The sequence below is a fragment of the Theropithecus gelada genome, chromosome 5 (assembly GCF_003255815.1).
Source record: "Theropithecus gelada isolate Dixy chromosome 5, Tgel_1.0, whole genome shotgun sequence".
Classification (NCBI taxonomy): domain Eukaryota; kingdom Metazoa; phylum Chordata; class Mammalia; order Primates; family Cercopithecidae; genus Theropithecus; species Theropithecus gelada.
Genome location: NC_037672.1, coordinates 122,469,488 through 122,494,576, shown reverse-complemented (window position 1 = coordinate 122,494,576; position 25,089 = coordinate 122,469,488). Strand labels below are relative to the sequence as shown.

The 25,089-nt window shown below is 34.5% G+C and overlaps 1 protein-coding gene across 3 annotated transcripts in view; it reads right to left on the bottom strand.

The window, feature by feature from the left end:
* The window catches only part of FAT4 (FAT atypical cadherin 4), a 191,759-nt gene that overhangs the window by 19,562 nt on the left and 147,108 nt on the right, over positions 1 to 25,089 (bottom strand). For all 3 annotated transcript variants that reach the window (XM_025386034.1, XM_025386035.1, XM_025386036.1), the window contains exons 9-11: positions 20,248 to 24,597; positions 9,387 to 9,491; positions 4,949 to 5,256 (exon numbers count right to left, since the gene is read on the bottom strand). In XM_025386034.1, the coding sequence (XP_025241819.1) occupies positions 4,949 to 5,256; positions 9,387 to 9,491; positions 20,248 to 24,597 (4,763 nt within the window). The remainder of the gene's footprint in view (positions 1 to 4,948; positions 5,257 to 9,386; positions 9,492 to 20,247; positions 24,598 to 25,089) is intronic.

Sequence of the window (25,089 nt, the reverse complement as noted above, 5' to 3'; positions counted from 1 at the left end):
GATAGAATCAAATGCTCATGAAGTTTAATGTGACCTTGGAGGTCATCAGGTAAAATCATTTATTTTACATTATAGTATACTTGACAACATATCAGAAATACAGTTATCTTCCATATGTGTGGAAAATGGGGGTGAGGTGATGTCTACTATTACTCATCAGCTTTAGGATATTATTATGGCTAATGTGAGCCCAATCTATATATATCAATCTCCAAATGTTTTTCTGATTCTTTAAGGCCCAATATTTCTGGTTACATCAATCATCAGGAATACTGGAACTGATTAACTCTATATTCTTCCAGAGGTCTTCCTCTGGGCATACAGTTTGATATTATGCTATTTAAAAAATCTCAAGCAAAAATCAGTGCAATAATCTATTACTAATCAGAAAATATATTTTATCCAATATTGGTTTGTTATACCTCTACTAACGTTCATTAAAGTCAGGTGGATTTTTAGGCACTACTCATAATTTAAACTTCATTGAGACCAAGATCAAGTCAAATATTCCATTATTTAACTTCAAAAGGTTATATGTGGGATGAGTTGGTGATAATTCGGGATGACTAACACCTGTTTAGCACCTAATTCACAGAAATAAAATGTTAATTGTAATTCATATTAACTTTTACAAAAATATGGAAATGTGGGCATAGTAGAATTAAAATATAAAATATAACATTATGTCTTGACACCATTTTCAGACTGTTGGGGGTAATTTTATTAAGTAAACACTGTATAAATTAAATATATTAGAAAAATGTTCCAGCTGGAAATATTAACACTAAGTTCAAAAGAAAATGGGGAAAACAATATATAACTAAAATGATTGATAAAAACCATATAATACATTTGTTGTTTTCTCACCCACATTTCAAGTAACATACATTTCATAACCTGGTAGGACCCTGAATGCAGTTTGATGGATGTGGCAATATCCATGAATGACATGTCTGAGCAGCTACCCTTGAGCATGTTGACACAATCACTTGGTTATATTTAAAGCTAATCATTATTCTTTTTCCCCCTCACAATTAAAAATAGTTCTGTATTTAAAAACTTGCTTAAATTTACTTTAATGTTGTAGTAAATTCGAGTGCAGGAGAGAAAAGTCATTGTATCTGATGCCAATTCAAAATAAACATGAATTTATAAAATATTCCTGAGAGCAAATGACAAACTTTGTTCTTTGATAAGAGATTGCCTGTTATGTGTATTGGTCAAAAATAATTAATATTATAAGGTAGTTTCTGTCTTATGCCCTTACGAAATTGGTAATTATAGATTGCACAAATTTTAGCCTTTAAAATTAACTATGGGCCAGAGAGAAAAAAATAGCAAAAACTTGGTTAAAAACATTTTAAATATTACTTCTGAATATTGCTTATATGCATTCAGCAATATAACATATTCCACACATGTAGTGGCAAAAATTAATCTGTAGTCACACAAATGTATGATTCATAGAATCAGTCTAAGGACTATATAAGTTACCATATATTTTAAAGATTGACATGAAATCAGAAATAAATTTATAATCATTTAGATACCAAGTTTTTTCATTTAAAAATGATTTAAGGGTACTTATTTTGTTTTGGCTAGGCTTTCTTTTTAGTAGACAATTTAACATTTTACACAATTATTTTATCTAGGGTGAATTATAAATCTTACCAGTAACTACACTTTTTTGTTGTTGTTTGTTTTTTTGAGACAGAGTGTTGCTCTGTCACCCAGGCTGGAGTGCAGTGGCGCGATCTAGGCTCACTGCAAGCTCCGCCTCCCGGGTTCACGCCATTCTCCTGCCTCAGCATCCCCAGCAGCTGGGACTACAGCTGCACACTGCCACGCCTGGCTAATTTTTTTTTTTTCTTTTTTCTTTTTTTTTTTTTTTTTTTTTTTGTATTTTTAGTAGAGATGGGGTTTCACTGCTAGCCAGGATGGTCTTGATCTCCTAACCTCGTGATCCGCCCACCTCGGCCTCCCAAAGTGCTAGGATTACAGGCGTGAGCCACCACGCCTGGCCACCAGTAACTACACTTTTAAAGGCTCAAAGCTAAAGTGCAAAAATGTTTTAAGACAGATTTGTTAGCATTTTCTTATTAAAAAAAAATAAATCCTTGATAGCCGTTAGAGATGGGGGAAATATGGAGAGATCGTTGTGAAGATAAAGAATAAAAAATAAATAAGCTGTTCCATTCTATTACACTATGTCAAATATTTTCTAACATTAATAAAGAAAAGATGTGATGCATTTTCCTTCATAAAAAAATATATTTGTTTAATAAACACACGTCCTAAATAGATATGTCATTCTTGTAACATGAAAGCCACATAATAAAATCAATATAATCTGTAAATACATGCATGCCTCATTGTATTGCTCTTCACTTTATTGCACTTTGCAGATTTGTTTTTTACAAATTGAAGGTTTCTGGTAACCCTGCATCCAGCAAGTCTATCAGCACCATTTCTCCAACAGCGTGTGCTTACTTTGTGACTGTGAGTCACATTTTAATAATTCTCACAATATTTCAAATATTTCATTATTATTTTATGTGGTATGGTGATCTATGATGAGTGAAGTGTCCTTGGATGTTACTATTATAATTATTTTGGGGCAACATGAACCGTGCCATATACTATGGCAAACTTAATTGATAAATGTTGTTTATGTTCTAGCTGCTCGAGCAATTATCTGTCCCTGGTCTCTCTACCTATCCTCAGGCTTCCTTGTACCCTGAGATAAAACACTACTGAAATTATGCCAGCGAATAATCCTACAATGGCCTCTAAGTGCTCAAGTGAAAGGAAGAGTTGCATGTCTCTCACTTTGTATCAAAATATAAAAATGAATAAGCTTAGTGAGGAAGGCATGTAGAAAGCCAAGAGAGGCCAAAAGCGAGGCTTCTTGTGCCAAATAATTAGCCCAGCTGTAAATGCAAAGTAAAAGTTCTTGAAGGAAATTAAAAGTGCTACTCCAGTGAATACACAAATGATAAGAAAGCACGATAGCCTTATTGCTGATATGGAGAAAGTTTTAGTAGTCTGGATAGAAGATCAAACCTGTTACAACATTCCCTTAAGCCAACATCTAATCTAGAAAAAGGCACACTAACTCCTTTCCAATGCATGAAGGCTGAGGGAGGTGAGGAAACTACAGCAGAAAAGTTGGAATGCAGCAGAGGTTGGCTCATGAGGTTTAAGGAAAGAAGTCATCTCTGTAATGTAAAAATACAAAGCCAAGCAGTGAATGTTGATATAGAAGCTGCAGCAAGTTATCCAGAAGATCTAGCTAAGGTCATTGATGAAGGGGCTACACTAAAGAACAGACTTTCAATGTAAAAAATCAGCCTTTTATTAGAAGATGTCATCTAGGATTTTCATAGCTAGAGAAAAGAAGTGAATGTCTAGGTTAAAAGCTTCAAAGGATAGGCTGACTCATCAGAAGCGAATATAGCTGGTGTCTTGACATTGAAACCAGCACTCCTTTTCCATTCTAAAAATCCTAGGATCTTTAAGAATTATGCCAAATCTACTGCACCTGTGCTCTATCAGTAAACAGAAATGCCTGGATGACAATGCGTCTGTCTACAGCATGGTTTATTGAATATTTTTAAGCCCACTGTTGAGATCTACTGCTCAGGAAAAAAAATTCCTTTCAAAATATTACTGCTCACTGATAATGCACCTGGTCACCCAGGAGCTCTGACAATGATGTACAAGGAGATTAAGGTTGTTTTCATGCTTGCTAACACAGCATCCAGACTGCAGCCCATGGATCAAAGAGTCACTTTGAGTTTCAAGTCCTATTATTTAAGAAATAAATTTCATAAGGCTATATTTGCCACAGATTATGATTCCTCTGATGGGTCTGGGCAAAGTAAATTAAAAACCTTCTGGAAAGGAGTCACCATTCTAGATGCCATGAAGAACATTCATGATTCATGGAAGGAGGTCAAAATATCAAATATTAAAAGGAGTTTGGAGGAAGTTGATTTTTGACTCTCGTGGATGAGTTTGAGGTCTTCCAGACTTCAGTGGAGGGAGTAATTGCCAATGTGGTAGAAACAGCAAGAGAACTAGAATTTGAAGTGAAGCCCGAAGATGTGATTGAGCTGCTACAATCTTGCAAAACTAACATGAAAGGATGAGAAGCTGCTTCTTAGGGATAATCAAAGGAAGTGGTTTATTAAGACAGAACTTACTCCAGGTGAAGATCCTGTGAACATTGTTGAAATGACAACAGAGGATTTAGAATATTCCATAGGCTTAATTAATACATTAGCATCAAGGTTTGAGAGAGGCTTGACTTCAAGTTTGAAACAATTTCCTCTGTGGGTAAAACAGTATCAATCAAATAGCCTCAAATGCTACAGAGAAATCTTTCATGAAAAAGGAGTTAATGTTACAAAGTTTACTGTTGTTTTATTTTAAGAAATTTCCACAGCCCCCACCACAAATCTTCAGCCACTACTACCTGGCTCAGTCAGGAGCCACCAATATCAAGGCAAGACCCTCTACCAGCAAAAAGACTATGACTAGCTACGACTATTGCTAGCATTTTTTAACAATAAAGTGTTTTTGATTAAGGTATATAGATTTTGCAGAAAAGTCTCCTCTGTTCTTTAATTGTTTCTTCAGTCAAGGCAGAAATACTTAGGAAAGAAAGGTAGTTATTTTAAGTATAGGCCTCATATGGCCTTAAAAACATACAAAAAAAATCAATGAAATTTTCACACACTAGGCTATTTTCTCAATTGTTCCCTTTTTTATTGTTTTTGAACAGAGCTGTTATGAGCAAAAGAAAAATGTTACATCTAAGTTGTTCATAACTAAAGTGTTCATTTAATGAATAAACCTAATTTAATATGATTTGCACCCCAGTTCATAATCCAGTTGGATATACAACAACAATAAAATGAGGTTTATGTAGGATGAAATATCTTACCATTCCTGCTCTCCGGGCGATCACAGTGTGAAAATGTCCATCTGACACCTTCTTCATGGTGGTGAGTTTATATGTACCACTGCCTAAATTATAAGAGAATCTTAGTCTTTCTTCGGCAATTTCAAGGGCCAAAAACTCAGCCCGGTCGCCTGTCTGGTTGTCATAGTTGTAAAGCAATAAGGCATGACTTTTAATAGTGGCAAATTTGACATAAATATAGTTGTTATTGGGGTCCAAGCTTGGAAATTCCATGTATGACAACTCCTCAAATCCATAACTATTCAACTCGCAGTGTTTTCCAAAGACACCTGTTGGAGGGAAAATTGACAAACTGGCATAAAATTTCAGGGAAATTTTATTATATATTTTGATTAAAATATTTTTGAATTATAAAATGAGTTATGTTTTAACAACTTTCTTGTTACTTACCAAAAAATTTCATCTAAACTAAAATTGAAATAGAGTTAATGATCTTTATGGATGAATGATCTTTAAAATATGGCAGAAATGATTAATTGATGTAATTATTTTTCATTGTCTGATTAGGGAACATATCTAAGTATGCTTTGTTTCTAAAAATTAAAGGTTTAGTGGAATGGAGTGTGTTTGAAGAGATTTCTTTCCCAGAAACGTTTCAAAATTTGTTGATTTTTATTTTTATAATTTTTTTTTTTTTTATTTTTGGGGTTCAGAGTTTTGCTCTTGTTGCCCAGACTAGAGTGCCTGCTCACTGCAACTTCTGCCTCCTGGGTTCAAGCGATTCTCCTGCCTCAGCCTCCCGAGAAGCTAGGATTATAGGTGCCCAGAACCACACCTGGCTAATTTTGTATTTTTAGTAGAGACGAGATTTCACCTTGTTGGTCAGGCTGGTCTTGAACTCCTGACCTCAGGTGATCCGCCCGCCTCAGCCTCCCAAAGTGCTGGGATCACAGGCATGAGCCACCACACCCGGCCTAAATTTGTTGACCTTTTAGAAGTTTTATTATGCTACAATTTTCAGCCAACATACTTCCTTCATAATATATAGTTCTTAAAAACTATTTCAACTCAATTGAAGATGGTAAATGTATTTGTTTTGATTTTTTAAAAATCAGTACCTATATTCATGTTATTTTCAAGGCCACAAAATCGGGCAAGTGAAATCATTGGTTTAGGAAAGGAAATAACTGTCTTTAAGTTTTTATCTCTTTCTTGTTTTATACCCTCTGTGGGTATGATTTATAGCAGGCTACTTTAAAATAGCTGTCTTTTTTTTTTTGAAAGTCAGCATTCCCACTTGTTTGTGCTGGTTCTTTTTCAAACTTGAAAAATGAGTTTTATTGATGTTACAATGCTATGCCAAAATTCTTTTCCCACAAATATTAGTAGACTGTGGCAAATGATTGGAAAATTAACCCACGCCAATACCTCATGATTCTTATTAACTTGCAAAGGCTTCATTTCTTAATTTTGGCTTTTTATGTCCTGTAAATGCATAAAATTTAGAGTGAGGGAATTGTTCAGCTAGAAGGAACCAATGCCATTATTTTATAGAGTACTTAAAACTTGCCTAAGGTCACAGAACCAAGAGAAACAGCCAAAATTTGAGGCCAGATCTATTGATTGTCTAGTTGTTTTGACTACCACATTTTATATCAGAACATTTAAAAAATTAAAACAGCCTAGAAGCTGCCATAAAAGTTTGTGTTATTTATCTTTTCCTTTTCTGTCCAGGCTGAAATAATATTTATTATAAATGAGTAGAAATTATACATAATTTTGACCAGGCATGGTGGCTCATGCCTGTAATCCTAGCACTTTGGGAGGCCGAGGTGGGCGGATCACGAGGTCAGGAGATCAAGACCATCCTGGCTAACACGGGTGAAACACCGTCACTATTAAAAATACAAAAAAAAATTAGCCAGCCGTGGTGGCTGGCGCCTGCAGTCCCAGCTACTCGGGAGGCTGAGGCAGGAGAATGGCGTGAACCTGGGAGGCGGAGCTTGCAGTGAGCCGAGATCATTCCACTGCACTCCAGCCTGGGTGACAGAGCGAGACTCCATCTCAAAAAAAAAAAAAAAAAAGAAATTATACATGATTTTTAATTTTTAATCTTTAACTGAAGTTGAAGGCAAAGGAATTATAGAAATGATATTTATTGATATATATGATATGTCATATATATGATATATAGATAATATATTTTATACATAGTATAATCTTGTACATTATATATTTATTATATCTATCCTGTAGAACTTGCATTTATATTTTATACATTTCTGTGGCATCTATATTTAATATTTATAATTTCTATATATTAATAGTTAATATATAAATATGTTATCAATGCAGAAAGAGTAAGTGAAGTTAAAGGAAAAAGAAAGCATATAAATGAAATAAAAATACTAGTGAAAAAATTTGTATTATGTGTTCACTTAGGTCTCTTCTGAATAAACTTTAATAAATCTATAACAATGTGCTGAATATTCAAATGTAAATATATGTAGAAAGTACATAGATACTTACATTTTAATTCAAATTGATAGTGTGTTTTCAAACATGAAAATATTTCTTTATGGAATTTGAAAACAAAAATCATTTTTGTTTTTAATTCTATCTCTTTAGTTTCAAATTACATAGTAGTGTTTCAGTGACCTTTGTTTTCTTTTCTAAGTGCTGACAATGTCTAAGTTTAGATAATGATTTTTTGTCTTTGCCACTGGAAGGAATAGGGGGAGAAATTTGCACTGCCGGCTATGTGTGATTTGTGTCTATTTTAATTTACATTGTGCTATTCCTCTTTCCCTGGCGATCTCTAGCAGAGCGACAAGAAGGTATATTTGGCCCCCCAAATAGCTCCACTTAATAGGTGACACCAGTAGTACCACTACAGTGCAGCAGCAACTTGTTTTTATTGTGTATCAATTTTCTTAAATCCTCAAATTTGCAACTGTAATGTAAAGGAATCCCTAAAAATATGAACGTTTTCGGTTCAGTTACTTGAAAATCATTTCCAGTGTACACTCTAACCCCCTTATCTTTTATATCAAAATGTTAAGTTAAACCATGAAACTTGACTATGGTTATATGTAGAAAGCAGCACCATTTAAAATTATGAGACACCACTGAAAGAAAGAAAAAGTTTTTGGAGATCTAAAGTTGTGGTTATTTTGACCTTGATAAACCTTTCATTACTTCCCGGGCATTGTTAATGAGAATGTCAAAGAAATTTTATAAAAAGGGGTGTTGTGAATGTCAGACTGGACTGAAAATAAAAAATTTGTGTTCTAGTCGCTACATTGTCTTGGGGTAGTTTTGTTTCAACTTCATTTTTTGACTTTGGGCAAATCATTCAATTTCTGGGCCTCAAAACCATTGGTAAAATACATTCCCCCAAATTAGGCATTTTTCTGTTCTGTTTGTCCTTATCATTCTGTTGATGTTGTGCTTAATAAAAACAGATAGTCAAGAAATTGTTTGGAAATTAAAAATACCTAGTAAATTATACAGGATATTAGGAACTGCATATGTCCTTCAAATTCTACTATCTACTATAGGTTGAGCTTTTCTTTTCAGGTCCATATAGCACAGTTATATGCCCAAAGGAAGACTAGAAAAATATCCTTGCTCTTTCTTGCTTAAGAAAAGAGACAGAGTCATCTGAAGATGGATTCTACGTTGTGGTGTAAAGTAGCCTTTAAAAAAATGGAATAATCACAAACTTAAGAAACAAACCAAGCTAATACAAATGCTTCCTCTGGTTTTTGGCTGGCACAGTAATGGGTAACAGTTGGATAAGACCTGGATGGAATCTTTTAGTTCATTCCACTAGGGTGAATAAATATGTATGTTTACACAAAAGTTCTTTTTAACAATTTTTCTTACTCAAAAGAACAGATAAGTTTGAAATTTTATTAGTCAGGTAGTATCAGCTACAAAAAGCCTATTATGAAAACTTCATGTATAGTTACTAAGTCCTTCTAATAAAAGTGGCTGAATCAATGTAAAGAACAAAATTAAAAACTAATGTAAAAAACAAAAATGAAAAACAAAACAACATTCACAAAAGTGAAACAAACAAAAAACCTTACTTTGACTACTCTTAAAGATTTGAAATAGACAGTGATGTCAAAGAGTGCTTAAAGATTTTTTTTTTTTTTAGTTCATAAGTTCTCAGCTAAAAAGAAGACATCCATAAATCTTTGAGGGGAAATGTCCTACAGAAACAACATTAATTCGATTATCTTGAGTTGACTCTTTTCCTAGTAATGATCAATGCAATGCATTCAATGGGATTTCCATAACTTTTACAAATGTTAAACATTTAATATTTTATTGTAATAAAACTTTCCATGTAAAACAATAGTTTCTTTGTCATGCTCATAATAAAATAAAATTGCTAAATTGTGTGCAAAAATGAACTTATATTTTATATCAACAAATAAGTTTTACTCACCAAATGGACAATGACAATAATAAGAATCCACACCACTTTGGCAGGAACCACCATTAAAGCAGGGGTTGCATTCACAGTAATTGACTGAAGATTCACACATTTTCCCTAAAATATATCAAATTCATTTTTTTTAAATCTCATACATAAATATATTAACACCATTACAGCATTACCATATGTAAAAATCTTTCCTAAGGCATATCATGGAGAAAAGAAATATAAAAACATTTTACTTGACATAGGAAATTAGAATAATATCTTAGAATTTAAAATCTTGTTTAGTTGACCTATTGTAAAATGTGCATTATATTTAAGAAATAATTTACATAATCATCTTGGAAGAAAATACTATTTGCAGAGAAATGACATGATAAACATATTTAAATACTTTCACTGAATTTATTTTCTACATCAATGTCCCTTCATTTTTTATATTTTATAGATGGAGAGTTGAAACTTACACTATTCTTTACACTGCAGAGATTTTCTTGACTTAGATATTTCAAAGATAAAAATTTAGCCTATTTATCAAACTACACTCCTTCTACTACCAAGAAATATCACTTAAATTGCACATATCTGTTGTAAAGCGAATAAGAAAACATCATATTTTAAAATGCTTTTGAAAATTTATTCTTGACTACAGATTATGTATACTTTGTCTTTTGTCTGAAGTGATAATACCTAAGCAGCATATTTTTCAGTTTATAAAGACTTTTCTCATACATGATCTTGTTAAATTGAATCAACTAATATTGACTGAGTGCTTATTATGGGCCAGAGATGATAATGGAGGGGGATATGGCAGTGAAGAAAGCAAACAAGTGTTTTCAGACTGTAGTTCCATTTCAGTAGGGAGTATTAATCCATAAAAAAGAAGTATTTACATTTCAAAAGTGAAGAATAAAAGCCCCTTGGTAGTTAACATATTGTCTGTGAAACTGTAAAACTATGACACAGACCAATTCAGGGCCTCTGCTCCCATATCCAGGTTTCAGAAAACTATGGTAATTGATCATGTGGTGTATACAAGTTGGGGTATAAGTCCCACTTGTTTTTGTTATGTTACTTGTTTTTACCTAAGCCTAAACATATTCTAATACCACTATAACTTTAAAGTATTGTAATTATTTACTATATTCGTTAGGGTCTAATTTTCAAATTTCATAATGCAGTGAGATGTTACAGAATTCTTAGTTAATTTCTTTTCATTGAGAGTAGGATTGTAAGTACTATAGCATTTGTTTCTGGAAGCAAGTCTCTACTTCCCAGCCCAATTTCACGAATGCATTTATTAGATAGCTCAGGAAATGATATGCATTCTATATGCACAACTAGACCTACTGCTGAGCACAGATAATTCATTTCATCATACTAACTTTGCTTAAAACACAGTCAAAATTTTGTTTAACTTGGTTCTGCTTTTGTGGCTTGATTATGGAGCCACACTTATTCTGGTCTGAAATTACAAGTGTGAGTCAGATCTCATGATGCTAACTAAGCCCATTTCTGTATATCATAGAATCATAAACATAACATTTTTTCCCTTATAAATAAATTGGGAACCTCCTTATGAGGCAAAACACTGAGCTAACAATTTCAGAATACCTTTCTATTGTTAAGACAACGACATGAAAATAAACAAGTTACAAATGTATGGGCACATAAATCAGGTTTTAAGTATTGTAGCGGTGTACTACATTTGAGAAACAGGCAGGCAAACTTTAAATAGTGTTGAATTTCTCACCAGAGAGTAGCTGTTTCATAGAACTCTTTCCTATTTTGTTTTTCAACTGATTATGTGACGGCCATTTTCGTGATGTAGATTTTTTTTTTTTCTCACAGCACAGTGTTCCCCAGTTGCAAATACATAAGAACTATTGGCAATATTTTTGATTAGTTGTCATCAAGAAAGTAATATTCTACTCTTTCCATTTTGTTTTCACTGTAAAAGCATACATAATTTTCACCTGTGCTTTTTGACCAGGTACAGCTTTACTTTTATTCCTTCCTTTATCCAAAAAATTATTTTAGAGTTGTGTTAAAAGTAACATGTATAAAATACATAGATTTATATATGTATTTATAAATGTGTTCAATATACCCTTCTTATCATGAAAACATGTTAGTGGGTTACAAAATTGCCACCTTCACTTCTTAAAGACTGGAAATGAGGAACAAATAAGATGTAACAAATTTAGAGGGTACTGCCATGTATACTTACTCAAATACTTGGACATATGTGCTCTCTGAGAAAAATGTATGAGTATAAATCCCAAGTCATTGTTCCTATAAAGCTACTGTATCTTTTTTGAATTTCATTTATAAACACTACCTTTATAAATCTTGATTTAAATAGCAACAAATGAAATTTATGTGTTGTTCTTTTTGTGTATAATTTATATGAATCAATTATCTTATTTACACTGTATAAAATATTTTAACATAGACATCTGAGTTTAATTTAAATATAAAATACAGGCTATTGCAGTTACTCCAGAGTGAGGAGAGGAAATATATCCTAACATAAATAAGACTTATTCATTTATTAAAACAAACACTGATTACAAAGTGGTAGAAGATACTACAAACCAATAAAATACTAGTTTTGAGAATGAATTCCTATAAAACTTAAATTCTCAATAGAATCTTATTCTTCAAGTATACACAAATATAAATAGAATTTGTTAAGAAAAAACAAATTCAATCTTGCATTCATTATTTCGGTTTAAAAATAAAGTTGTTTCCTTTTTACTTTTTCTTAGTGGATAATTACATACAATTAATAATGGCTATTCCTCAAGAGCTAAAAGCAGAACTACCATTTGATCCAGCAATCCCATTACTGGGTATATACCCAGAGGAATATAAATCATTCTACCATAAAGACACATACAAATGAACGTGCAATGCATCACTATTCACAATAGCAAATACATGGAATTAACCTAAATGCTGATAAATGACAGATTGATAAAGAAAATATGGTACATACACACCATGGAATACTATGCAGCCATAAAAAAGAACAAGATCATATCTTTTGTGGGAACATGGATGGAGCTAGAGGCTATTATCCTCATCAAACTGACATAGGAACAGAAAACCAAATACCACCTGTTCTCACTTGTAAATGGGAGCTAAGTGATGAAAACACATGGACACAGCGAAGGAAATAACAGACACTGGGGTCTACTTAAGGGTTGAGGATGGGAGAACGGAGAGGAACAGAAAAGATAACTATTTGGTATTGGGCTTAATTCCTGGGTGATGAAATAATCGGTACAACGAACCCTGTGACATGAGTTTACCTATGTACCAAACCTTCACATGTACCCAGAACCTAAAATATAAGTTAAAAAAAAAAAATGAATAAAATGGCTTTGTTAGTGCTTACATAAAGGAATTTGTTGTTGAGTTTGGAAAAAGTAGTCTTATTTGTTGGTGGTAGAGCATGTAAATTATTTACTATTTAAAAATTTAGTTTGAGTTCTCCATTTAAAGAGTAAAAATTTTTTACAATTCATGAACTCAGAGGTTGCCATACTAGATACTTAAATTCAAAGACATAGTAGGAAAACATGTTTACATTTAAATTATTATTTAAAATACCTGTGTCTTTTGTGTGAGAGAAGGATGCCATAATTTTACTTAGAATCAAAAGAAAGCTTCTAAATGCATATTTCTCAAGTTTGGAAAGTTTATGCTGTTTTACCCAATTAGAAATCAACAAAATTCTGAATTGTTTTGTGCAAGTCTATCTACTTAAATTGTAGTGTTAATGGCATAATGAGTACCAGAGAATGCAGTAGTTTAAATTACTCTAACATGCTCTTGGTACAATAATCTGATGTGTTGAAGCACTGTGAAACAAAATCTTGGATCATTAACTTAATTAATGCTGCAAGTCAATTAACAATACTTGCCAAACGCTTTCAGGCTTGGAAGTATGCTGATAGGACTTGCACAAAGACAGGCATTTATGCCTCTTGAACTCAAGAGGCCTCCTTCTATTAAGATATGTTTACTGCCATAGCAGCTGTTTAGAAGAATAAATTGATCTCATTGCTTTGACATCCATCAATTAATTGTGTTGCCATACACTATTTATCATAACTAGAAGGAGATGTGCTTGAAGAAGTGTAAATTCTTAGCACATGGAAAGTGGGAATAGTTTAAGGTGAAAATAAATGCACAATAGGAATCTATGGTATCCACAGACTTTCCTAAACTTACAAGAGAAATTTTGTGTCTATTTTCATGTTCGAGGCAGAAGATGTGATGATGTGTTGAACATAAACTGAATCTATTTTAATCACCTATGGTCTTTTCAACAAGAATGTATATTCAAGTCTCACTTGTCCAATAGCACATTTTAATGTTGGATTATGTGAAATAGAGCTAAATTTATTCTCAATTGTTAAATTGGACCACCCCATGAAGATATGATAATTTTTGATACCCTGTGATTCATGTAGCCTTCAATTGAATATCTTAGATTATATGTACATATTAGACTACCATAAATATTATTTTTAAATCGCCTCTATTTCTACACAGAGGAGATGGAAGAATATGTGCGACTCTAAAAGTCCATTTTAGGTCTAAATTGATTATGTTATTAATAAAGAAATTCTATAATAAATATATGCTCTTTATTCTAGACATTTATCTTATAAATTTTCCAAATTATTTTAGCAAAAAGTAGCTGTCTTTTGCACAGTATGCAAATGTTTTCCATTATTGTTAAGGAGCTATGAAGATAGTCTATCTAAGTATCCTGTTCAATAGCCTTATGGTTTTTTTACATTGAAACAAAAGCAAAAATACCATGTTTTAATAAGGACTGCCAGTAAGAAAAGCAACAACCAAAAAAAGTTTTTACCTTTGTATTGTAAAACAAGCACAAACACAACCTCAATGAGACTACAAATGATTACATATGATTACACACATAAGCTTATAAATATATGCCTATTTTCTACAGAAATAAGAAGCATTTAAGCTACTTCTTAGAAGCATAAATTATTAATGCTTGTATAAGTTAATGTATCACCTAACATAAACTGCCTAATTCTGCTTTCAGGAATCAAATCAAATCAAAATAATTGCACTCTTTGTTCTCTCTTACATGAGCCACTCTTCTTTATCTCAAAGAAAATTTAATTTCATATATTTACTAAATTTCTTTTGTATTCTATGGTTTTCCGGTCACATGATCATCAATAACACTAATACATAACCATAGTAATTTTAAAAGAATCACTCTTGGTTACTCCTTCCATCTTTATGAAAGCAAATGTTTGGCAAAATTCTCAGTCAAATTACTGTGCATAGTCTGTATATAACTTTGTATGTCTGAAAAAAAAATTACTGTTTATACTGTCAAATGACATTAAAGTGATGAATGAACAAACCTCATCTTTCCTGAAATATTGAGATTTAACTGAGAACATAAGAAAACTTCTCCGTATAGTAATAAACCCCTGGCATTATTCCAAATACTACACCTAAAATGCATCCAGATGTGTGAAAGTGAATGGAAAAGGTTAAAGAGACTATGAACTAATTATGTTATAAGATAGCCAGATTTATAAACAAGCTGTATCAAAATACTGCATATTATAACACCATCCATTCCCATGAAGGATTTAATGCCAGGAATGTGATGCAAACAGTGCAAACTTGGGAGCAGGAGACAAATGTTGATGTGGTTACCATTACCGTGCTTTCTAATTAGTGTTCTATTAAGTACAAGACATTTTCATTTGTATAGGAAAATAAATACTACATGTGTGGTTATTAGGCTAAAGTTTTCCTCTAGGAACCCCTAGACTTCCGAGGCAGGAATAATGGTTTTTATTCACTGAGGCATACTGACAATTGATGTAATTTTTGGTATTATTACACTTTGTGAAAATTTAGAAATTAATTTTTCACATGGTCTATACTATAATAAACTTTATCCATCTTTTTTCTAATATTTTATGTTACAGTTAGTCAAAGCTCTATATGGTGATATTAATGTAAAAATTCTAAGAAAATTTTCTTAATAATGAAACATATGAAGTGATTATAACTGAATGTTACTTATTTTTTCAATTTTCTTTTGGTTCTTTTTCCAGTAACTAAGGAAAAGAGATCAGAAATACATGATATACAAACAAATTCATTCCCTCTAAATCCCTCATTCATTGAACAATATAGTTTATAGTTGTTTTATATTTATTATGTGCATGGTTCCAAACTTGAAAATAAACTTGAAGAATATTTCAGAAATAAACTGGTGACAGTATGATAATAACTATATCCCTTCATATTTTTTGTTCCATGATTTTCATTTTCATACTTGCATCCTTATAAGTTGTTCTCTACCTAAAATCTCCATTCAGCTAACATTTAATCACACCCTGGGGGATTCTGGGGATAAAACCTCTTAGTTTGCATCAACTCATAAGCCACTTACTCTTCTAATCCTTAACACAATTTCTAAATCCACATAAAATATGCAGTGGGGTGAGAGAGAGAGAGAGAGAGAGAGAGAGAGAGAGAGAGAGAGAGAGAAACTGGGTATGGATAGTGGCTGAGGATCATTTTAAGCAGAAAGTTCAGAAAATTGTGCAGCTCTGATTTGTAATTCCACAGACTCTGAAACTCATTGATAAAATGGAGGTGAAAGTCCACAAAAATAGAGTATGAAAAAATGCAGTAATTTAAAATAATTCTGATGGCCAAAAGTTATATACAGACCATGAAGAAGTGAAGCTTTACTAAGGCACTAGACTTTAATTCATGTTAACTGAAGTAAAATCTAGCTATTATGAGTAATTTTTTTAAAAAATCATCTAAGAGGCACACATATAGTTATGTGTAAATTTTGTCTTATGGCTTATTAGCTCTGACTAGGTTAGATATTAAGATGTTTTGGTATATTAGCTCTGTCTTCCTGAACCAGGCTCTCTGGCAGAGACGAGGTAAAAAGAAAACTCAGAACGATCCTTCAGAGATTACCTCCACAAAAAAACAATAACAACCTATAGAAATTTAAGCAATACATTTCTAATTTAAAGTGTGAATTAACATTTGCCACTCGCTATGTTTTTTTTTCATACTGTTTCCTGAAAAATATAAAAAGGAAATAAAATTGTCAGAAATTAATTATCTGCCAGTTTTACTGGATAGTTAGTTCATCCAGAATTTGAAACTTGATTTAAAAAAATGTAAGATTCATCTTAATCATTCAATTTTATATTTGTTTATATCATTCCTGATCAGTTGGATTATCTCCTACTATGCAAATGGAGACTGAAGTGAACTCTGAGGAGAAGTATGTAACGTTAATATATAACTTCAAACAACCTTCCCTAGAAAGAGTTTATGATATAGACTTTGGCAGCCCTGGCCCTGGAGTCACCGGATTGTAGGCTCAATTTCCTATAATGTAAAGTAAGCATAATAATAACACCTTCCTAAGCCACCTATCATCTGCTGATATTCAGCATCGTTCCTATCTCTCCATATTGCAAGGGCTGGAAGTCTGAAAACTACCTTTTCCAGACTCCCTTCCAAAAGGGTTCAGGTTTATATTCTGCCAGCAAAAAAGACTGGGGTGATATTTGAATGGTGAAAGCAAAGCAGGAACCATTCTCCTCAGGTCACTTGGTGCAGCACTGCAGGTGGGCAAGAAGATCAGCAGTGCCGTCTTGCAATGCCTGTCATGTCTTTAGCGCTGCTCCCATTGGTGAATGTTCCTGACCTGTATTCTTAGCCAGGTTGAAGATTTTGTAAGATGTTTCCTTGTAGCAAATACTTTCCTGCCTCAAAGTCTGAGGGTAGTTCCAATTTCTGATCAGTCTCAGACAATACACTGTCTTATTGGCTTTCTGTAAGGATTAAGTGTTAATAGAAAAATGGACAAAACATTCTTAAATAATATCACCATAGAACTCACCATAACACTCTACAGCAAGGGCAAATCAAAGTGCAATGTGTGTAACATGCATATAAAGAGCAGAGGTTCTGGAGTCAAGTTTCTAGTAAAAAACTAGTTAGAACACTTTCTGTGCCACGGCTGGAGGCAAGTTGTCTAGTCTCTTAACGACTCCAAGACTTAATTTTTTGGTCTTCAAAATTGGAATAATAATAGTAATATCCATCTTACAGAGTTGTGAGAACTAAATGCAATAATGTCTATAATGCAAGGAGCTTTAAAAGTGCTTTTCATAACTACTTGATAAATGTTATTAATATTTTATGATGGAAAGAAATGCATTTTTAAAAGTTTCAACTATCATGTTTAGAAAAGTATGCTATGTATATTTAAATGAAATGAAACAAAGAAATAAACCAGAGAAAAGTAATGTACCCATCATTTATGCTAAAATCAGCTAAATGGTGCCTTTGTTCACAGCAGTAGTACTTTCCGTGTTTCTTATCGATACCTAATAAATTTGCACTTTCTTCATTCTAGGACTAAATGTAAACTCACTCTAAACCTAAGTGTGAATAAATGCATTACACTAATGTAGGACATAAAAACTCTCATTGTTGAATTACCAGCCAATAAAGTAATTTTGGAGATGGGTAAGAAAGAGTGAGGGAAGTGTTCTAGAACTCCTGACCTCAACATGTATATAGCTCTATTATTCATGATCGTAGGATATAACTCTCATAAGACTCACAGTTAACTTCTGCTACGCAGGTTTCATGTCTTTTTAAAAATTCTGTGGTACTCCTCTATTACTACCACTACACTAATACTATTGTTAATACTATTAATTATACTGAAATTACTGAATACTGCATAGTGTACCACGTGGGTTTTGTTTGTTTGTTTTGAGACGGAGTCTCCCTGTTGTCAGCTTGGGTTGGAGTACAATGGCGCAACCTCAGCTTACTGCAACTTCCACCTCCCGGGTTCCAGCAATTCTCCTGCCTCAGCTTCCTGAGTAGCTGGGATTACAGGTGTCCACCACCATGCTCAGCTAATTTTTGTGTTTTTAGCAGAGATGGGTTTCTCCATGTTGGACAAGCTGGTCTCTAACTCCTGATCTCAGGTGATCCATTCGCCTCCGCCTCCCAAAGTCCTGAGATTACAGGCATGAGCCACTGCACCTGGCCTGTACTAGGTGTTTTACAAACATATTTACTCATTACAAAAACCCTAAAAGATAAGTAATTATGATTATTCCCATTTTACAGACAGAGAAATGAAGAATCAGTTAAGGGTAGGTGAATTCCCAAAAGTTATAGCTAAATCAGATTCTATGAAATCTATTACTTTTCCTATTACACATGCTTTCTGTTGCTTTTTCTTCATTTACATTTCGAAGTCATTTCATTAGAAGGCAAAGACTGCACGTTCTGTTTCAACATTTTCAAACTTGTTCGATATTTTCCTCAAGTAACGCAGTTCACCAAATATAAAAACATCAGTATACACATAATGGGCACTTTTAAAAATAAAATATACAAATGCATTTGCTTAAAATATTATTCTGTAATACATCTACAAAAGCTAAAGCAATCTATCTTGATTCTACCTATACTACTAGTACTGTAAATTATATGTATAAATACTGCAGAGCAACTCAATGTAATCTGCATGCTTTACAAATGTATAGTGTGCAAGTTATAAGGTACAATTTTGCTCTCAAACTTATCAATAGCATAACATTTATTCACGTTTGAAGGAACATCAACCACTGATCAACTAATAGATAGGTTGATAGATAATAATGATATGGAGATGGAGTATAAATAGGTACAGATATATGTATATATGGACATCATATCCCACTAGGGTGCCAAAGACTAGTTCAAAATTTTTTCTGCTATATATTTAATGTTGCTTTCTAGTCTGTCAAGATAAGCTGTGGCTCAGTTGTGTTCTAGCTTTCTTGAGAAATAAGCCTATTGTGTTTTCTAGAAATACACCAGTTTTTGTTGTTGTTGTTGCTGTTGTTTTTTTAGACGGAGTGTTGCTCTGTTGCCAGACTGGAGTGCAGTGGCGTGATCTCAGCTCACTGCAATCTCTACCTCCCGGGCTTAAGTGATTCTTCTGCCTCAGCCTCCCAAGTAGCTGGGACTACAGACGCACACCACCATACTCAGCTAATTTTTGTATTTTTAGTAGAGATGGGGTTTCACAAGTTGGCCAGGATGGTCTCGATCTCTCGACCTCATGATCCGCCCACCTTGGCCTCCTAAAGTGCTGGAATTACAGGCATGAGTCACCTTGCCTGGCCCAATAACACACCATTGTAATGTAAATCTGAAAACATGATTCTTGCTCTTCTCATGATGTGGATCACATTTCAATAATAATGATGACTATGATTTTAAAATATCATAAAAAGGATGATAAAGAATCAACAATAATCATTGTTAACAATTATTTAACACATAAAATGGTCCAAATCTTAGGCTTTGTATATTTTATATCCTTTAATATCTAAAATATTCTTTTAAGAAGATAGTATTCTCTTTTTTGCTCCTGTAAGAGACTCTATGAGACTAAGCGCTTAAGCTCTGGATTTAACTGTGCAGACTTGAATAGTGACATTACAGCAAAGTAATTGAATCACCTGAGAAAACTTAATTACTTACTCTCTAATTCAACTTCCTTGCCTATAGAAACTGGAAAATATTCATACCTCATAAGTTTTCTTGTAAGAAGTAAACAAAATAAATACATTAAAAGTGCTTAGAACAGTATTTGGCCAACAGTAAATGTTTAACAACATTTGTTACAATTATGCTCATTTATATGGAAATCATTGGAAAATGATAAAATTATTTCCTTTCTATTATACTTGACATGGCTAAAGTCTTAATGAGAAAAGTACAAACATTGTCATACCTGTGTATCCAGTTTTGCAAACACAGTTGAAGCTTCCTGGAAAATTCTGGCAGACAGCACCATTCTTGCAAGGACTCTGCAGGCACTCATTGATATCTCTCTCACAGGCCCTACCAGTGAAGCCATCTGGGCAGCTGCATGAAAATCCTCCCACTAAATTGTGACAGGTTCCACCATTGTGGCAAGGTGATGGAAGACATTCATCTATATCTATTTCACACCAGCTTCCCGCGTATCCTGGCAGACACTTGCATAAGAAAGGCTGCAGAGGTTCATTTGCCACGATGATGACTGGAAGACTCTCACGGCTTTTTAATATGGAGCTCACAGCCAATCTTCTTAGACAGCTCCCTCCATTCTGGCATGGGCCATGCACACAGGAGTCATGATCCACAGATTCCACCTTTACTCCACTCTGCCGGAATAGGATCTCTTTGATGCTTTCAAAGAAGGTTGCTACGCCACTGGGATTCACATACTGATTATGATTTCGCTTCACAGCTGCCAAAAGAAACGTTCTATTGTTCTCTTCATATGCACTGTACAGTTGCACAGCAGTCCCTAAGCCTGTCAGCTGTGAGCTGGCAATGCGTAAAAAATGAAGGTAGTGGTTGGTCAAGAAGTCCTTTACGGTTGGTATGCCAAGACGAAGTAAGATGCTATTATCCACTGTGGCATTGGAAAATCCAGCAAAGAAAACTCTGATGTTGCTCGTGACTGTGCTATGAACTCCATCATTGCTAAGGACGGTCAGATCAAACGTACCATCTGTGGACCTTGGCTGGGAATTCAGATCACAAGTACCCCCTGGAATACTGAAGAGGCTGGTAACTCCTGAAGTAAGGGAGCAGTGGAAGCTGTCTAACACATCTGGATCCTGTGGCTTCACAGAGCCTAAAATCCCACCAGGAAACAAGTTGCCATAATAATTAACAAATATCTCCACCGTCCGAGACTGTGAAGGATTGTCATTTTGGTCTATAACTGTGATATGCACAGTTCCTGTGGAAGACATTTGAGGAACACCAGAATCCTTGGTAACCACAGACAGATAGAAGTCTGCAATCTGCTCTCTGTCAATCTCTCTAGTTGTGCTCAGAACTCCAACAGTGCTCAGACTGAAATAATTGGTGGCAGGACCCGTGCTCAGCAAGTAATAAGTAAAGGGACCTTGATTTGGAGGGAGATCAGGGTCAGTGGACTGAAGGGTCATCACCAAAGTGCCCGGCCGTTTGTTTTCCATGACTTCTCCTTCACTGACAGTCAGCATGGGCCCGTTATCATTTATATCTTCCAGGGTGACTAATAAAGAGGCACTACCTGTAGCTGAGGGGGTCCCTGAATCAACAGCCAAAACTGAGAGGTTATAGATGGGAAGGGTTTCTCGATCTAATTCTGCAGTAACGGTGATCTGTCCTGTCTGTGGATTAATAGAAAAGGCACCATTTTCATTCCCTGATCCGATGAAGTAAGAAAACCTGCTCCAGCTGGGGATGGAGTCTGAGTCAAAGGCACTGACAAAGGTCACATGAGTTCCTATTGGGACTCCTTCACTGATCTGCACACTGTAGATGTTTAGAGTAAAAACGGGTGGGTCATTTGCATCAAGCACGGTGACATTTACAGTGACCTCATCTATATCTGCACCTCTAATGCTGCCAAAGTTCTTGGCCAATACCTTTAAAGACACCCTTTCTTCTTTTTCTCGATCAAGAATTCCAGAAACATAAATCTGTCCAGTCTTCTTATTAATCTGGAAACCCTTCTTTCGACTATTACCAAAAATCAAATAATGTACCTCCCCATCAGTGCCCAAATCACGGTCACTAGCAAACACTTCTCCAACAATAGTACCTTTAGGAGCTGCTTCTGAGATTTCAAAATAGTAAAGTTTGGAAACAAAACGGGGCACATATTCATTTGTCCCTTTTAATTGTACATTAACAGTGGCAAAGCTACACCTTTCCTCATCGGGGACATTGAAGGCTTTCACAGTAAGATGGTAGCTCTGCTTGGTTTCAAAATCCAAGAAGCCTTGAGTGGTTATGACTCCTGTGTTCGGGTCAATGACAAAGAGGTCACTGTCAGATGACTGTACAGTATACGCAATCACAGCATTTGTTCCAGAGTCAGCATCTGTTGCATTTAGGTGGATAACAGTTGTTCCACTTGGGGCATTTTCCAAAACAGTAGGGAAATAGTCATCAGAGAGGAATACTGGAGAATTATCATTCACATCAATCACATTTACGGTCACACTGCAGTAACCAGTTCTTGCAACCCATCCTCCATCTATAGCACTAATTGTCATTTCATGTTTCTGGCATAGCTCATAATCAAGAGCTTTGGCTAGTGTTAATATACCTGTAGAAGAATTGATTGCAAAAATGCCTTCTTCATTTCCTGAAGAAATGCTGTACTTTATCAAGCCATTCATCGCTGCGTCTCTATCTCTTGCAGAAACAGTTCTGACAATGGATCCAACGCTATGGCTCTCAGGGATAGTTGCACTCATGTGGCTTTGAGAGAATTCTGGTGTATGGTAGTTTTCCTCAGTGACAGTTATTTCAACAGTTGTTTGGGAAGAAAGTGGAGGGTTTCCCTTATCCTTTGCAGTGACTGTGATATAAAAGTTTCGGTTCAAGTCAGAAATCAGGGAGGATGCTACTGAAATCCACCCCGTATCATTGTCCAACTTAAATTTTCCTAAATGGTTATCATTAGAAATGAAATACTCCACTTCTGAATTCAGTCCAAAATCTTTATCATCAATTGCTATAACTTTGATTAACTTCGTACCAACCTTAACATTTTTGGTGACTGGAGTGAAATATTTACTTTTAAGAAATTGAGGTGCATTGTCATTACTGTCCACTATGTTGATGGTAACTGTTGTCTCACTAATTAAGGAAGGATTACCTCGATCTGAAGATGTCACTATAAAACTATGCCTGTTGATATTCACATTACTGAAGCCAGTGACATTTTGATATTTTAAGATCTGTTTATTGAAAATCTCTCCAGTGGTGGCATTAATCCTGAAATATTCTGATTGAGATTTTATAAAATAAAACACTTGTCCATTTGATCCCTCATCAGGATCTGTGGCAAATACCTGAGTTACTTTGGAACCAATCTCAGTAAGTTCAGGGCAATCTAAATAATAGGAAGGTCTGCCAAACCTTGGAGCATTGTCATTGACGTCTGTCACAAATATTGTGACGTCTGTACTTACAGTCCACCCAGAATCATGTGCAGAAACTCGAATTCTGTAACGGTCTGTATCTTCCCTATTTAAAGGTCTGCTTATGACAATATCCCCTGTGCTGGGATTAATTGTAAATGGAAGACTTGTGTCCATTATAGAATATCTACTAATTGCATTAATCCCAATGTCTTCATCAGAAGTTGTGACACGAGTAACTGTGTATCCTAAGGGGGAATTTTCAGGAACATGGGCACTAAATATCTGAGAAAACCTAGGGGCATTATCATTTTCATCTAAAATGTTAATCATGACTTTTACTGAAGTACTCTGAGAAGGGGACCCTTTGTCTGAAGATTTTATGGTTAGAACATAATAAGATACTTTTTCCCTGTCCAAAGGTCTAACGCTTCTAATTTCACCAGTAGCATGATTGATACTGAAACTATTTTCCATGTTGCCATTAACAATTTCATAATCTAACTGTCCATTGGGTCCACTGTCCTTGTCCACTGCTGAAACAGTAAGTATTTTTCGAGGGGAAAGGTTTTCCAGTATTTCAGATATAAATGGGTCTTCCTTAAAAATTGGGGCATTATCATTGACATCTAATACTGTTATATCAAGTTTCTCATAAGAGGAGAAAGGAGGGAAACCACCGTCTCTGGCCTCTATCCACACCACATATTTTTGTATCTTTTCAAAATCCAGAGGTTGACTAATAGACACCTGCCCTGTTAATTGATCAATCTGGAAAGTATTGCCAAGATTCCCACTTGCAATATAATATGACATAGGTTCTCCTCTCAAAGAGGATCCCACAATGGTGGTGACAAGAGAGCTGACTGGTTGGTTTTCAGGAAACATGAATGTCTGTTCTTTGGCTCTGACTTTAGGGAAATCTGCCTTATTCACGAATCTAACAGTCACTGTTGTAGAATCTGTCTTTGGAAATGAGCCACCATCTTTTACATGCACAGAAAATGTCACTTCTGAAGCTCCGTTTAGTGGTCCGGCGGCCATAATGGCTCCCCTCAGTGGGTCAATGTGAAATTTTTCAGAATTTCTACCCGAAAGAGAATAATGCAGTTCAGAATTTGGTCCAATATCAGCATCTGTGACTGTAACCGCAAAGACAAAGGAACCTATAAAAGAGAGAGTGTGCAGTTATAATCATGTGGAATTTAAATAAAATATTTGGTAGCAGATTGCTGCTTGATGTGACCTTATTTTCTCATGATTACGGGGGAGAACAGTATCTCCTATATTTTCTCAGAAATTCACAAGTCAAATCTGCTTTATTATTGTCTTCAGAGACTAACCTGCCATTTTCTAACTAAAATTTATAGTCTGTTGGATTTAATACTTTTCAGTATGCCTTTGAGAGAAGCATAGGGAAAATAACTTGTTAATCATGCAAAAATCATAGTTTCTAGGAGAAAAATCTGCACATAAAACAACATTCCAAGAAACATAATATGCGAGCTCTGCAAAGCGCTATGCCTCTACCCAATGCAAAGATACCATTGCCCTAGTATGTCTTAAAATATCTTCCAATCACTTTATATGTAATTGTGTCAACAAAAATCATATGCTCATTACCATTGACTCCTTATCCCCACTGTTTTATGACAAAA